Genomic DNA, 15055 nt, shown 5'->3' with positions numbered 1-15055 from the left:
CGCCTAAGAAGCCGTTTGTCGCCAATAGACCCTCCGCGGTGGCGAACTCGCCACCTTCAAGGTACCCAGGTGGCCGGCTAGACGCACGCCCTGACAAGCACCAGGGCCGCGCAATGTACACGGGCTGCAGCTATGCTGAGGGGGAGCCGGCCGTGTAGGTACTTGTTACATGCACATGCACGGCTGGCGTGAGACTCGTCGCGACTCGCGAGAGCCGCAGGGCCGTTCACGGGGTGTTTCTGCGGTTCCCAGCGCCCGCCGGCATATCGCCTGCCCTCTCTCTCAGCTTAGCGGCGTGCCGCGAGTCCAATCACGCGCGCCGCCGGCCGCCTCATTCCTGCAGAGTGGTCTGTGGGCGCTGCTTTCCCCGGAGTCCGTCTGTTTATCTGGCGCTGGCTCTGGCTCTATTGGGGACTGGATGGGAAAGCAAGGGTATGCGCGCGGTCTTTCCTCCTTTTGCTGCTGTTTGCCGGGTAGGTATACATTATTTGTTTGGGCCTCTCCTCCTCCGTTGCCGTGTCGTCCTGTCAGCTCCTCTTCTCGTTCTGTAGCACAGTCTTCTCGCATCAACACTTGCAGAAAGCATTGGAAAACATACACAACGCTACATCAGACATCAAAGACTACATCAACAAACATGCAGTACACCACCGCCCTCGTCCTGGCCGTCGCCGGCCTCGCCGCCGCCCAGTCCACCACTTCCACCGCCAGCGCCGCGACCTCCTCTGCCACAACTAGCTCCTCCGGCTGCGGTGAGGCCATTGATGCGTAAGACCCACCCCAAACGCCATCCTCACACTCAAAACCACAAACCTAACAAAACCCCACCAGCATCATCTCCAACTGCTACGCCTCGACCTCCGCCCGCGTCCAGAGCTGCGACGACCAAGACTGGAACTGCAAGTGCGACAACTCCCAGGCCGTCCTGACCTGCTACGACAACTGCCCGTCCGGTAAGCCAACGCCATCACAAACCCCCCAAAAACCCACCAACTAACCTCCCCCCAGACCCCAACCGCTTCGCCGCCGACCAGCAAAACGTCGCCTGGTGCAACGCCGCCAAAGCCTACAGCTCCAGCAGCAGCAGCGCCAGCTCCTCCCGCTCCACGGGCTCCAGCACCGCCACGCAGTCGTCCGCCGACAGCACTTCGACGGGCTCCGAGGCCGAGGCGACCGAGTCCTCCGGGTCCACGTCCACTTCCGGCGGCCGCGCGGCGTCTTCGACGGCTTCGGACGCCGCCGCGTCCGCGACGGGCGATAGCGCGGCTGGTAGCGTGGTCGTGCCCGCTGCGGGTGTTTTGGCTGCCATGATGGGTGTTGTTGCTGCGCTTTAAAGGGCGTGATGGGTGTGATTGGGGAGTAAGAGAGTCGTTCGATTCTAGGTTCTTTTTTCTCTCGTAATTATTAGTGTTGTTGTTTCAAATTTGGCTAAACGCCTCGTAAGCAGGGAGGAAGACGCGAGGAGGCAGAGGAAGAGAGGCTGATGAGTCGGAGCACGGAGGGATGTGTACGGCCTCTCGTCCCTGCCTGCCTTCGACGAAAGAACGGCGAGGGAGTTCCTGGTTTCGAAAGCGAAAGCGCAGATGTCAATGTCTTTAGTATAGCTACTTGTAGCCCAATCAGAAAGGTATCGCCAAAACTCGGATTTGTCTCGTTAGGTCAATCATTCCGGTCGGCGGTCATAATAATATGTGATCCAGCCCACGTGAGCGGATCCTGCCCGGGTCTCAGACGTGGGGATTGGTGAGAAGATTGATGGGCAATGCCTTTGCCTGCTTGTCTTCTCTGTCGAGCAGCGTTCTAATGAACCCAATGGTCATGGCACGCCAACCACGCCACATACATCCGGGGCCGCCATGAGCATCATCTTGGCGCAACTCACATAGAAACAGCAGATATCACTTGAAACCCCAGAAAAGAACAAAGGCAGCTTAGGAAAAAGTGAGATACAGCTCCCCATCCGAATGTGCCATCCTATATTTTCCTCCGCGCTCCATCTCCTCTCGAAGTCATTTCGTTGCCCGAAGCGCACAGCAGTCCCTCTTGCATGATGATGATGATACAAGCGGGACGCGCGCAGCAAAACCCCCCACATTCATCCATCCATCCGTCCTTCCATATGTATCAACAATACAACCCCAAAGAACCCCCTTATTCGATATATACCCCCACATCCCCATCTACTCCTGCCCAAAACCGACCGTCTCCTCGACCGCCCACGTGAGCTTTTGCTGCAGGGCGTCGTAGCTCTTGTAAGGCGGCAGGTCGAGGCGGTTGAAGCACGTGTGGGACTTGGGCAGCTGGCTCTCCTCGCCGGACTTCTCGATCGTGAAGCGGCGGGGCCCGTCGGACCCCTGCAGGTCCTTGAAGCCGTTGACGGGGATGCGCGAGGTGCCGGTCGCGAACTGCAGGAGGCGGGACTTCTGCTCTGCGTCCCAGCTGCGGATGACCTGGTGGGGTTGGGTGTTAGCGGGACGTGGGGAGGGGGTAAATGAGGAGAGGGATAGGATGCGTACCTTCCAGAAGTTTTGCACGACGAGGTCGCTTTCGGTGTAGCCGCGGTAGTCGGTGTGCTTCTTCCAGTCGTCAACGTCGATGTCGGCGATACCGCCGATGAGGAGCTCGAGCTCGCGCTCGTCGAAAACGTTGACGAGGTCGGCGGGGATGAGCTCGTGGAAGCCCTGGACGAAAGCGTTGAATTGCTCCTCGACGCGCTTCTGGATGCGCCACTCGGTGATCAGCCTGGGAAAATGTTAGTAATCTTGTTTGATCGATGAGAAAGATACTGGGCGAACATACTCAACGTATTCCTTCTTGTTCTCGTTCGTCACCTCAATGTCCCTGCCGCCTTCTTTGAGGTCAACAATGACCTTCTCACCGAAGCGCTCATCGTCGACCGAGAAAGTGGAGTAGATGACATCAGTGATGTCGTTCTCCATGGTCCAGGTGAGCGTGCGGTGGAACTCGGCGTCGACACCCTCCATGTCGACAAGGGCCACTTTCTTCTTGAGGATCATCTTGTAGAAAGCGCCAATGAAGAATGCGTCCAGGAAGCGTCGGTGGAAGATGGCCAGGCCGACGACACGGCCAATGAACTTGAAATATCCAAGATGCTCAGGGTTGATGCCAGAGTGCGGGTTTATTTGGAGAGTGTAGTTGTCGTGTGCCGAGTACTCGAACAAGCAATAGAAGGGGTTGAACATTTCGTGAGAAAGCAGGAAAAAGAATTCACTGCGGAAGCATTGTCAGTAATGTTTTTTTTTTTGGAAGATTGCAAGGTTGATCGACTAACCGAGAAAGACCACCGTAATCCAGACCGTCTTCACCATCGAACTTGATCATTAGCCTCTTCTTGAGGTCGTTCGGGCTTTGACGCATGATTTCTGCATATGAGTCCTCAAAAATATGCGATCGTCGGACCTTGACGTGGCATTGGCCAGACAGAATCCGCAGTGCTGGTTGCGATCGGAAGTAAATGAGCTTACGTCTGAAGTCACGCTTGTACTGCGGAACGTTCTGGTCCAAAGATGACGGCAGACGAGGGTCATCCCATGTCGTCGTCTTGGTGTTGTGGTCCACGAAGTAGACACGTGCTGTGTTGGTAAGACGCATTTCCCAGCCGCTGGGCAGAGGTCCGAGTTGCGACACCGGTTGCTGTTGAATAGTGGTGTTGTTTCCGCCGGCGTTCTGTCCGTACATCCTGATGTACTGCTGCCGCCTGGGGTCGACCCACGTGGTGGTGCGAGTGTTGTGATCAACAAAGTACGCGCGCCCCTCAGGCGTATGCCTTTGCTCCCAGCCTGCTGGAAGTTCGCCAGTACCTGCAGTTGTCGCACCTGTAGCCACCATCTGGGCTGCAGTAGCCTGGTTCACTGGGTTCGGAGTCTGAGAAGGAGAGTTGCGATCGGAAGTTGGTGAGTTGGCACCCGTCCTGTCTTCCGGCAACACACGTGCTTGATGTCTTTGTCTTTCCACATTCTGTTGCTGCTGCAACTGGTTCCGCTGCTCGCCAGCGTCATAGTTGGCAGTGGGTCTAATCCAGGTAGTCTGCCGCGAGTTGTGGTCCACGTAGTAAGTTCTTCCTAGGTTGTCTTCCCTTCGCTCCCAACCGCCTGGCAGTCGTCCTTGCGCGTCTTCAAACGCACTGTATCCGGTCCCGTCAGCGCGCCTGTTAGCCGCGGTACCGTTGGTGGCAGCCGGAGGGCCGGCGGCATTGGTTGGTTGCCTAGAGGCGTTGCTCGCAGGTCGGTCGGCGTTCAATGATGCTTGCGACTGAGCGCCTGCAGGCGTAGAAGATCCTGTGTGAGCGCCATTCGTTGACGTTCCGGGCGTAGTAAGTGCTGGTCTAGATGAACTGTTTCCAGAATTGTTGATGGGTGCCCGCAGGTTAGTGGAGAGGTTAAGAATGAGCTTTCCATTGACGACGAGGTTGTCGTTTGACTTTCGCAAGTCTCGCGTGAGCATCTCTGGTAGCGAGGTCAGTACGTGTTCTCGCACGGGGCCTGCGCCGAGACATACCGTCTCCGCCAACGTCCAGATCTAGGACACTGCCAATGCGCACGTTGACCACACCGAGGAAGCCCTGGTCCTTTTTCTTGAACTTCTTCTGGTCAAAGATCTGCACCGCGAGTATGCTTTCGTCCGTCGCACGCCTGTCGCTCCCCATTAGCGTCTTGCCTCCGCGCATGTGTAAGCTTTACCGCCGGCACCTACATGTCAAAGCTCTCGTTCCAGTACGGGTTCAGTGTCTTCTTGATGACGCCCGTGGTCCTCGTCTGCTCGCCGCCAATCGTGGCGACGGCGAAGGGATCAGGGAAGCCTGTACGCATATTCCGTGAGCATGTGACCCTCGTGGGAACGGGGGTTGCGGTGCTTGCCACTTACGGAATACATCCCTCTTGTACAGACCATCGGCGGCGATGACTGGGAAGGGTGGGTTAGTCGTGTCCTGCCCGTGCGAAGCAATGTGCGTGCTCTTGCGTACTCGTCACCCGCAGGTTTGGCTGTGCCGGCAGCTCCATGGCTGCGAAGGTATGCGGTCCCGCGCCCTCGGTAGTCGGTGGATGAGGTCAAACGTCGGCCGGCGATGACGGTGTGAGTTGCCAGTAGTCGCGCGAGACTCCAGGCGGTCCGCGTGGTGTAGGGGGTGTAGTGGAAGCGGCGAAGAGATGTGATCGGTCGAGGCGCTCGCGGAGCGGGCGCGGGTGGCAGTGGTGGGATGGCTCGATGCGGTTACGACAATGTGGCTGTGTCAGCACAGCAGGGCGCAACAACGGCGGACGGATCCCGCGCCAGGCTGGTGAGAGGGGGTCGGCGGCGGTCGGGCAGGGCGGCGGGGCGTTGTCGTTCTGGCAGACGACGGCGGGGCCGGCGGTGGTCTGGCTCTGGGTCCGTCAGGTGGCGGAGAGAACTGGCGGGTCGCAGTTGCGGTCGCGCTTGGCGGGCGGAGACGTGGGAGGAGTCTCGAGCAGCAGCACGCCGCACGCAGCGGAGTCGCAGGCCGCCCGCAGCAGCCTCAGGGCGGACTCAGCGCAGCGTCACCAGGGCCCTGTGATGCTCGCACGACTGCTGCCCCACCACCGATCGAGCGCGCCCAAAGCCGCCCGTTCGCCTTGCCGAGCTCGCCAAACGACGCGGCTGCGCAACGGAGAAGGCGGTGCGGTGCGAGTGCTAATAATGGCACGCATTTGAGATCTCACATGTCACCATTGTGCCGCTTGAGCCTGCCGTTGGTGTCGCTAAACATCAGCATTCGTCCCGTTTCGCGCGTCACGTGCGCATCCGTTTCGTTTCCGTCTGTGCCTGCATTTCGCCGAATCATGGAAAATACGGGTGACAGACATTCCTTTTGCAAGAGTATAGCGCATGCATGGAAAACACGGATGACAGACATTACTACTACACGAGTATCGTACATTCACGTCTACACAATGTATCGAGTGGCGAGAGGTAATCCGTCTATCGCGTGTTTAACCACACCCCAGCATAGATGCATCCAACGACACGACCGGGCTCAGCGACGCCTGCTTCATCAGCACCGTCTGCACCGGCCATTCAACCCAGCTCTTCCACTCATCCCCCAGAGAGCCGACAACATCCCTCAGCACCCTCCTGCCCCAACCGCGCGCCCACCACCTTGAGTCGAGCATGTCCAGCAGCACCGTGTGGTACGCAAGGATGACCAGCGCCTGCGGATGTCGCCTCTTCAGCAGCAGCGAGAACCGTGTGGGGTCCTGCTTGGGGAAGCACATGATCATCGACATGCCGCAGCCACCCTGCGAGCTCAGCACCTGCGAGTACAGCTGCTTGAGCTCCGCCAGGATCAGTACGCACGTGCGCCGCTCCTCGGGCACCATGCTATGCATGCCGATCATGAAGTCGAGGTGATTGAGCCCGAACTCCATGCCCTCGGGCAGCGTGTCGCTGGCGACGCAGTCGCCGCTGCCGGAGTGTCCGATGGTGGGCTCGAAGGCGAAGGCCATCGAGAGCGCCGTGCCGTCGTCTGAGAGGCCTTTGTTTTCTATGAATGCTCGGGTGAGGATGGGCGCGAAGGGCCCTTGCATTATCCACAGGAGCGTCTCTTGGAGCACGACTTCAATGCCCCTGACGAGCGAGAACAGTTCCACCATTGCTTCTATGGGCGGGACTGAAGGCGGGATGGCAAAGGCGAACAGTGCCACTAGCCATGAGAAGCTGAACCGCGCGTCTGCGTTCTCCGCCGTCGCGGGCCCGCTGTCTTGCCTGTAGAGCACCAGCGCTTGGTCCAGATGGTTGGTTGCGCTGGCTCGTAATAACAGTGCTCGTTCGGGCTGTAGTGAGGCCAAATGTAATGCGGAGAACCCAAGCAAGCCATGCATCACGTACTGCGAGCGGAAAGCTATTCGAGGCATCTCGTGCTGCCACATTGATCCGATCAGGTCAAAGTGCTCGGTCATTATGTCGTTGCTGAATGCTGTAAAGTGGTGCATCAGCTCCAGGTCGAGCATCCAGGCTTGGTTTGTCAGTGCCGCGTTGCGGTCAATCGACCCTGTGAGGACGCGTATCGAATTGAACTCGTTTGAATCTACCGGGCTAGCTCCCACGCTCGTCGATGTCGCAGACGCAGTAGCGGTCGTGCTCGACGCCGTGGCATCATATGACGACGTCCTCGTCGACAAACTCGACACCGACGTCGCCGGACTTCGTTGTTTGGGCTTCGCATCATCTCTTGGGACGTTTGGGCCCCCGGCGAGCGAGCACGCGACGCTGTGTCGTATGCAGTTCGAGCACGGTGCTTCTTCATTGCACTGCGAAAGCGAGCAGCGGTCAGCATTGTCCGTCGCTTCCGATGGTTATTTAACCGCGGAGAACCACGCACCTTGACATGTCTTCTCTTACACTGTGCACAACCCTTCCTCGACTTCTTGTGGCCGACTCGCGGCGCTCTGCTCACATTACCACTGTCCATTGTCAACCCAAGCGGCGCGATAGCTAACATCGTAAAGTCATGCACGAGCGCAGCAACATATAAGGGCAACCGACAAGGAAACCCCAATGACAAAAAGAGAACGTGGCCAGGTCAGCAACGACCACGACGAGACACTAAACATAAATAATGAAAGGGCAAAACAAACAGTCGGCGGCCGGAGCGTAAGTAATAAAAGGTGAGCAATTATAAATGGGGGCCTACTGACTTCTGACGACCGCCCTGCACCGTGGAGGAGCCCAGCTCTAACTCCGACGACCGCGTTCTGGCGCGTCGAGCCCCGTGAGTGAATCGTTCCAGCGCATGCAGCTTGGACGCCGGAGGCTGAGTCGCAGCATCAATCATGCCGTGCCGGAGCGCACCACCGTCATCGCCCTCGCCGACGATAGGGAGGGGCTTGAAGACTGCTGCCTGGTGGGCGGTAGGGCCAGTGAGAGGTACGGTATCGCCGGCCGCTCGGTCCAGTTTCAGCCGGCCGAGTGCCATGGCCGGGCACGGGATTCTCGATTCGAGCTGAGGGAATCCCACGGGGGTTCTAGCGACCTGGGGTAGGGATGAGTCGAACGTGCAGTAGCAAGGGAGCGGAATGGATAGGGACGACGGCCAACGGAACGACGAAAAGGTCGGTGAGAAGTGTCATGTGGTAGATTGTTACTTGCGCTCGTGGAGTTTATCATTCCTACAGCTCCCGTTGCGCCCGCCGTTGCGCGTGGCTCTGCAGGATCCAACACGATATAGGGTTAGACACCGCCGCCGCGGTAAGAGTGGAAGCGTAGGGCAGAATGGCAGTTGGACTAGGCCGGTTCGAGCTCTGTTCGCGACGGCTGCGAAGTCTCGCATTCGCATTGCGCTGCTTGGCAGGTACTTCGAGCAGCAGTGCCTGTTGCTATACTGCTTAGAAGGACAGCTGTCAGTCGCTTATAGTGTCTGAACTGGGCGTATGGCGCAAGGCAAGTGTGCATGACACCACGACTTCCCAGATATCGCTGGTCGAGACGTACGATCTCGCAGTCGACGGAATTGCACTGCCTTCACTTGAGGCGTCTTGATTCGCCAGCTCGGATCTCGCGTACAGTGGCAGACGTCGGTCGGGTTTGAGCAAGTTCCGCCCCCGACCCCGGACGAAACGGCCCCCGAGTCCAGGCACGTGTGTTTAGTCAGGATGCTGATATCAAAGGCAGCAGGCTAGAGTTACCCTCCTTCAGCCATTGTCAGCAAACTGCCGGCGCCGAATAGGATCACACGCCTAGTGGAACTTATTTGTGTGCGCGAAAGCTTGGAGACCGAACACAGCCTCAGCGCAACGTATGCCCTCTATAGGGCAGAGGTTTGTCATCAACCTGCCTAGGCGAACAAGATTCCCCAGGAAAAGTCTCCGAGCTGAGGAAGATGACTCCACGGTACGTTACACGTCTACGTACAACTTACGGCCGAAAGTCCCCGATAAGAGGCTCACCACTCACGACCACGTGCACATGATGCGGAGGCAGTCGGCATGATGACAGCGGTTAAAGTACCTAGTCTTTTGGGCAGGGCTTTGACTTTCAGTACCGTTGTTTCAACCTCGCTACCGTTGAAGTTTACATCTTGCTCACAGTCTCCAGATCACAAAGTGAAATCATGTCAGACGTGCATGCGCCAAGGAGGCTCCGCCACATCTACATGCTCCTTCGTGTGGTGGCCGGCTGACTTTCGCCGTACCAAGAAGCTTCTATCGGTACGTGCTTTGACAGGGGATGCTTCGAGAAGTCGTATGATCCTTCTCTTGCAGCACCGATCGTCATGCTGTGCTGTCCTCAGACGATTGTTATTCCACATCGCCAGGCTCGAACCTCGGCATGTCCGAGTGTTGCCTTGACTGTTGCGCCTCCTCTTCCATCAGTGTCACATTGACAAAGCCACAATCTTCTTGCTGCCTGATGTTGCGGGTACAACACCAATTGATCAGATGAGTGGCTCTGGGCGACATTGAACTCGACATGTGGCCCTTCTTTGAATCTCAAATCTCAACCGAGAAGTGCCTGGACGATGCGGTTTCTCACTCTTGACTCTTCACGGGATGGCTCTTGCTCCACCTTTGCATAATGGTAATTCTTGTGGCTTCTTTCTGTTTCACCCAAATCCCGTTTTTCTTTCTTCATCTCGACAGGGCTATAGCACACGCATCACCGATAGAAAAATCAAACGCCTGACCCTTTAGCCTCTCCTGATTCCAGAGGTCGTAGTCTTCCCTTTCGTTTTCATCTCGCTCGCGCCATGGGCGAGTCCGCTGACAGCTTGTCGCATGGACCTGACGCATGCAACAGGGCAAGATCCAGTTGATCGGTAGTTCCTCAGTATGGGTTGTATCCGCGACCACGGCCGCGGTAGCCCCCGCGGTAGCCTCCCCTAGGAGCGTAGCCGCCGGGCGGCCCGTAGCCACCACGCATAGGAGGGGCACCGTAGCCGCCATAGGGGCCACCACGGCCGCGAGGTCCGCCGCCGCGACCACGACCACGGTTCATGCCCGGGAGGTTCGTGCGCTTGGGGACAACCTATCAATCATTGATTAGCGCACACCATTTGTGCACCCGACTCTCTCGTTCAAAATCTCACCTTCAGATTCCTGTTCCTGAACACGCTCTCGTTGAGCACCAGCGCCTGCGTGACCAAGCTCGGCTCCGCAAACTCGACGTACGCATAGCCCTTGGGCTGGCCCGTGAACTTGTCGAGCAAGATCGTGACCCGGTTGATGCTGCCGCAGTTCTGGAAGTGCGCCTGGATCTCCTCCGGGCTGGCGCCGTAGTCGACGTTGCCAACGAAGATGCTGCGATTGTCGATGTCCTCCTTGCTCTCGCGCAGGTTCTCCGACTGCGAGTCCAGCTGCGACTGCATCTCGCGCAGGCGCGCCGCCTCCGCCTCCATCTCCTGCACGCGCTTCTTCATCGCCGCGATCTCCTCCTCGTCGTCACCCTCGCCGTCGCCCGCGCCGTCCGCCTCGGGCTCCTGCGCCGGGGCGGCCTCGTGGCCATCTTCGGCGGGCTGGGCGTCGAGGGGCTCGGGATCGCGCTTCTCGGTGTCGGCCATGGTGGACGAAAGGGTCTTGATGGGTTCTGTAGAGATTCACATTAGCAATGCTTGTTCAGATGGATCACTGCGATGCTTTGCGACAGTTGGTACCTACTGCTTCAGGCAAGGTGAGGACTGCTGGTGGCAAAGGTGTCGAAGGGAACGTCCAGTTGCGGACTCAAGGTTTGCGGGAATTGGCGAAGTGATGTGGTGGTGGGCGATGAATCGGTTACTTAAGGTATGTGAACAGGACAAATAATCCCACCAGACGCGCGCAACAAGGGAGCTTTCACAAGCTTCCGGCCTCACAAGGGTCGACGCGGCTCCACAATGCGCTAGGCCACATGCAGCCGATCCCGCAAATCACGTGGGGCGAACGACTTGACGACCAACACCGACAAGCTGCGTGAGTTTATAAAGGTGAAAGCAGGTGTCTGTCTATTGAGCGGCATTTTCATTGATTATCTAGTGCTTGACATGACATGAGTCTCGTTAGTCAGTCATTTAGTAATATGTATCGTGATACTGTGTCGAGCTCAGCCCCATGCATCACCCCAATCATCATCTTCTTCTGCTTCCTCCTGTTGCTGCTTCTTCACTGTCTCCGTCTTCTTGGCCATCGCAGCTTTGTTTGTTCCAACACCTGCAGATGCCACCTTTGTGCTTACAGGCGGTTTGCTTGCTGCAGGCTTAGCGGCCGGCGATTTCTTCGTGAGACCCTTTGGCAAAGCTTTGTTGTTCTTCTGCTTAGCTGCAGCTTGTGCGTTCAGCCAGCCTTCGAAATCTGGCTCACCACCGTCATCGTAATGCGTGGTGGGTTTTGCTGCTTGTGATGAAGGCGCAGCGCCCGGTGTGGGCTCGGCACCCCAGGCGTCGGCCACCCCCTCGTTGTCATCCATGTCGCCCCATCCGTCACCGAAGTCCTCATCTTCGACATCTGGGGTAGGAGTTGACGTGGAATTACGGAGATTGGACGGCGCGCGAGGCACCGCTGGCGCTGATGGGACAGTATGGCTTTGTGGCCGCGTGGAAGTACCATTCGCGGGTGGCGTTGACGAAGGGCGTTCCATTGGCGTGGGCTGGGTGCCGTCGCTGTTTGGCACAATATCTCCGCTCGCAGTGCCGAGCTTGTTTGTGAAAGATGAGATGGCCCAACCCATCCATTGGTTGCCCGGTTGAGGTGAGCTCATCCTCGTCGGTCCAGCAGATTGGGACTGCGGCGGTGGTAAAATGGTGTCAGGGAGAGTAGTTGCATATTTCCGTATCCGTTCGAGGTAGATGTTCATTGTCTTGTTGGCTTGATCTCGAATCATCTTCTCCTTGTCCACCAAGCACGGGCAGATAGCTGGCAGCATCTTCATGGCACAATCATCCTCTGGATAAATGTCTGCTGTAGCGGCGAGAGCCATGAGCGCAGCGTTTCTGCCGTGAACGAACGGATCCCTCAGTGCGCGTGAGAAAGCGGCAGTCAGGACTTTGACTCTGGAGCTGGCGCTGAGGTTGCGGGCGATCTTCCCCAGACAGATGGTGGTGTTTGTTCTGATGCCCGGTTGTTCGTCGTTCGCGGTTTTGGCTAAATGTCGCAGAAGTTCGCCGTTGACAACTCGGTCTGAGAGCTTTGGCACGACCACCAGTACTGCTTTGACCGTCTGCTCGCGCACCAGCGGCGCCAGATCACCGAAGCCAGTGACCATTTGTGGGAATATCTTGTCGCTAACGATCTTTTGGCTGAGATGATCGATCATCAATGGCAAGTTATCTAGTAAGCAGACTCGCAATGCTCGATCAGGACTGGTGAAGAGACGAATGATGACTGGCGTGATCTGACTGTCATACTCGTCGTCGGACATCTTTGTGGCAATGCGCATGACCAATGCGAAAGGCTTAGGGCCTCCGCCACCAAACTCGACAGATTTGAGGAGCTCTGGTACGACCTTCACTCTGAAGAAATCTTCAGGGAAGTCATCAGATTCCGCGACCGCCTCGAGTTCGCTGCATGATCGTCAGCTAAGCGCTAGTCCCCGGTAATATGCCTTGACTTACTTCAGGAATGATTCACGCTCCGATTCAGATTTCAGTCCGAGATTGTCGATGCCGTCAGTCAATTGAATCAAAGGCGTATCGAAGAAGCCTCCACTTCTGCTGCCCTGATCCAAGAAGTGGCCAATACTCAATCGCATTTTTGGCACCGCGTGCGTCAGCCTCTTATAGCTGGTCTGCATGGTGAGTGGGATGTTCTTTGTGCTGCCGATCTGGTCACTTCCAGAGAAACCACCGTTGAAGACTTCCGTGACCAGGATGCCGTAACCGTAAGAGTCCACAGCATGGATTGGATTGCTTCGCACGGCATCCCAGCCACTCTTTGCAATCTCGGGTGGAGTGTAGCGGCCAATATCAGGCACGAGGCTGCCCTGTGTGAAAATGATCGCGTCATCTTCCTTCATGGAAGATAGGATCTCCAGCCCTGCAAGCTTCCATTCTCCGCTCTCGGATGTGAATACCGAAGCTGCGCGTACATTCCCATGCACAGAAGCCGCTTCATCGTTGACGAACTTGAGTGTTTTCTGCTGAAATCAGCATAGGCTTCCTTGCCTGGCTTTCCTTTTCCCTGTGTCCACATACAGCAATGTTGTGCAATCCCCACTTCAAGCTCTCTTCTGACAGCGATTTACGCTTCGTCGACCATCCAAGTGGTGTCACACGCTCCGTTGCAATATAGATGAGTTGGTCTGTCTAGCTTGTCGTCCAATCAGCGGCATGCTCTTGAACCTGTATCTTTCGTCGAGGAGAACCAACCTCCACCGTATCCAAGACCCTCACAACACCAGGGTGACGCAGCGTTTTGAGTTTCCTAAGGGCATTGCGAGCGAGAGGCAGGCGGGAGCGGTTTGCGTTGACGTCGAAGGAGAAGATGCTACATTTCGAATTGTCTTCCTGATGGTGTGTAAGCGGCGCCGACAAGTTGTATTTGCATGAGTTCAAGTGTGCGTACCCTCCTGGTGCCGTTGTGTAAAGTCCAGATTGACTGATCGATGTCGACTCGGTCGCCAAAGGAGTATGGAAACGCTGGCCCTTTGGCGATAGAAGCGACCGCCGACTTGAGAAAGTCCATGGTGAGCGACCCAGACACCGCGATATCAAAGGGATAGCAACAACACAGTAGGTGTCTGGTTAGATCTTATCAAGTCGAATAAATGCCACCAATTCGAATCTCGCTTCGGGACATCTATCCCACCACACGCTCGACGCTCGCTGCCTGACGTCTGACGCACGGGCGCGGACGCGGGCGAACGCCAGCTGAAACCCTTGATGCCTCATCCCTGCGTGCCTGCCCCGCGACTTCACTCGCGCTCGCGCTTTCCATCTTCGCGACCGCGTACATAGGCAGCCGTTCGCCGCTTCATTTCCTACTCACAACACAAACACGAATTCCACCTCTGCTGGTAGATTCTCATCACACCGGTTCATCACTTTCGCATCATCAACAGCGGTCCGTCACAAATTGTGCACTGTCGTTGCTTTGCATAGGCTACCGCAACCTTGAGCACTGAGCAGCCATCGTGGCGTATGTCGATCGAACTCCTCAACACATGGGCAGATCTGGGACACTATCTGCCCTGACTTAGTGATGAACAACGAGCGACACGTCGATAAATTCTTTGAAGCCTGCCGATGAGTGCGTACAGATCGCACACACGCTCATTCAACATGGGGCAGGAACAGTCTGGGCCTGCACAGCAAAGCCTCAACAACTCTGCTGTAAGGCCACGAACGCTATCGGGTAACGTAAGTTCATGCTCCCCTCTTTTCGTCGCTAAGGCAGCGATCGTTCACAAGGATGATATATTATGGTAAAAGGTCTGACCCCCTTGAGGCGTGTTTCGGTTTGCTCCGGCAAACACTTAACCTGTCGAGGGGGGCTGAGGCAAAACTTTCATGTCTGAGTCGCTTTCATTCTCGTTACGGCATTGTAGTCGTCAAACACTGTGTGCTTCGCGAGCGCTAATGTCACCTCCAGGCAATGCAAGACCGTGGTTCTGATTACAATGACGCAAATGATACCTCGATCGGAAATTCGCGCCGCGATCGAGGCAGATCGCCTACCGTGTCACGAGAGTCCTCATTCTCATTGCCTCGGAAGCGATCGGCGCAGTCGCCAGATTCTGGCATACGTCGACGCAGTCCGCCAGGCGTGTTCCATAACAACACCAGTTCTCCGGTCGCTTCTTCTGGGAGCGTTCGTCACAGATTTGTGCGTGATAACAATGAGAGGATTCCAAGGACAGGTGATTGCTATCGCCCTAATGAAAACTCACCACTTTCACCCGTGAGCAGTTTTACACCGCAACCCAACCTCTTGAGATATCCGCCTCGTACCGTGGACTGGTCTTTAGAGAACGCTTACAGGCGACCTCGAGATTCGGAAGATGCTCACGTATTCCGCGAGGGCGGGACAAGCCCTCACAGTTCCAACTCTCGTGGTCGAACTAACAGTGTCGGGAGAGTGATCGACTTCGAAGGTCTCAAAGATGTACCGGTTGG

The 15055-nt window shown here is 56.7% G+C and overlaps 5 protein-coding genes across 5 annotated transcripts; 1 reads left to right on the top strand and 4 right to left on the bottom strand.

Moving 5' to 3' along the window:
- Positions 1-223: 223 nt before the first annotated feature.
- On the top strand, positions 224-1639 carry WHR41_04550 (uncharacterized protein). The gene is made up of 3 exons (XM_069373156.1): positions 224-768; positions 832-953; positions 1009-1639. The coding sequence occupies exons 1-3, from the start codon at positions 419-421 to the stop codon at positions 1332-1334; spliced, it is 798 nt and encodes a 265-aa protein (XP_069229819.1). The 5' UTR covers positions 224-418; the 3' UTR covers positions 1335-1639.
- Positions 1640-1927: 288 nt separating this feature from the next.
- hulA (putative E3 ubiquitin-protein ligase hulA) lies at positions 1928-5335 on the bottom strand. Its single transcript, XM_069373155.1, has 8 exons — positions 4985-5335; positions 4885-4923; positions 4714-4819; positions 4519-4652; positions 3293-4466; positions 2800-3231; positions 2517-2742; positions 1928-2450 (listed from the first exon to the last, which is right to left on the bottom strand). The coding sequence occupies exons 1-8, from the start codon at positions 5019-5021 to the stop codon at positions 2181-2183; spliced, it is 2418 nt and encodes an 805-aa protein (XP_069229707.1). The 5' UTR covers positions 5022-5335; the 3' UTR covers positions 1928-2180.
- Positions 5336-5892: 557 nt separating this feature from the next.
- On the bottom strand, positions 5893-8231 carry WHR41_04548 (uncharacterized protein). Its single transcript, XM_069373154.1, has 3 exons — positions 7674-8231; positions 7358-7439; positions 5893-7286 (listed from the first exon to the last, which is right to left on the bottom strand). Exons 1-3 carry the CDS (start codon positions 7949-7951, stop codon positions 5970-5972), a joined length of 1677 nt encoding a protein of 558 aa, XP_069229708.1. The 5' UTR covers positions 7952-8231; the 3' UTR covers positions 5893-5969.
- Positions 8232-9798: 1567 nt separating this feature from the next.
- Positions 9799-10531, bottom strand: WHR41_04547 (uncharacterized protein; the record flags this gene model as incomplete). Its single annotated transcript, XM_069373153.1, has 2 exons — positions 9799-9999; positions 10061-10531. The coding sequence occupies 2 exons, from the start codon at positions 10529-10531 to the stop codon at positions 9799-9801; spliced, it is 672 nt and encodes a 223-aa protein (XP_069229713.1).
- A 518-nt stretch (positions 10532-11049) lies between these two features.
- WHR41_04546 (uncharacterized protein) lies at positions 11050-13696 on the bottom strand (the record flags this gene model as incomplete). Its single annotated transcript, XM_069373152.1, has 5 exons — positions 13506-13696; positions 13310-13447; positions 13136-13246; positions 12557-13077; positions 11050-12505 (listed from the first exon to the last, which is right to left on the bottom strand). The coding sequence occupies exons 1-5, from the start codon at positions 13623-13625 to the stop codon at positions 11050-11052; spliced, it is 2346 nt and encodes a 781-aa protein (XP_069229714.1). The 5' UTR covers positions 13626-13696.
- Positions 13697-15055: the final 1359 nt, after the last annotated feature.

Source organism: Cladosporium halotolerans (genome assembly GCF_011745625.1).
Source record: "Cladosporium halotolerans strain TM138-S3 chromosome Unknown Sca13, whole genome shotgun sequence".
In the NCBI taxonomy this organism is placed as follows: domain Eukaryota; kingdom Fungi; phylum Ascomycota; class Dothideomycetes; order Cladosporiales; family Cladosporiaceae; genus Cladosporium; species Cladosporium halotolerans.
Note: the sequence above shows the minus strand (reverse complement) of the source record. Positions and strands in the feature narration are given on the sequence as shown.

Excerpts from the sequence above, each read along its gene's own strand:
- WHR41_04550 (XM_069373156.1), top strand. The coding sequence starts at position 419 with ATGGGAAAGCAAGGGTATGCGCGCGGTCTTTCCTCCTTTTGCTGCTGT. Across the intron at positions 769-831 it reads TGCGGTGAGGCCATTGATGC|CATCATCTCCAACTGCTACG; the intron begins GTAAGACCCACC and ends AAACCCCACCAG. Across the intron at positions 954-1,008 it reads CTACGACAACTGCCCGTCCG|ACCCCAACCGCTTCGCCGCC; the intron begins GTAAGCCAACGC and ends ACCTCCCCCCAG.
- hulA (XM_069373155.1), bottom strand. The coding sequence starts at position 5,021 with ATGGAGCTGCCGGCACAGCCAAACCTGCGGGTGACGA. Across the intron at positions 4,924-4,984 it reads GCCAAACCTGCGGGTGACGA|TCATCGCCGCCGATGGTCTG; the intron begins GTACGCAAGAGC and ends CACCCTTCCCAG. Across the intron at positions 4,467-4,518 it reads TCTGGACGTTGGCGGAGACG|AGATGCTCACGCGAGACTTG; the intron begins GTATGTCTCGGC and ends CCTCGCTACCAG.
- WHR41_04548 (XM_069373154.1), bottom strand. The coding sequence starts at position 7,951 with ATGGCACTCGGCCGGCTGAAACTGGACCGAGCGGCCGGCGATACCGTA. Across the intron at positions 7,440-7,673 it reads GTGCAGGGCGGTCGTCAGAA|TGGTAATGTGAGCAGAGCGC; the intron begins GTCAGTAGGCCC and ends GACAATGGACAG. Across the intron at positions 7,287-7,357 it reads GTAAGAGAAGACATGTCAAG|TGCAATGAAGAAGCACCGTG; the intron begins GTGCGTGGTTCT and ends TCGCTTTCGCAG.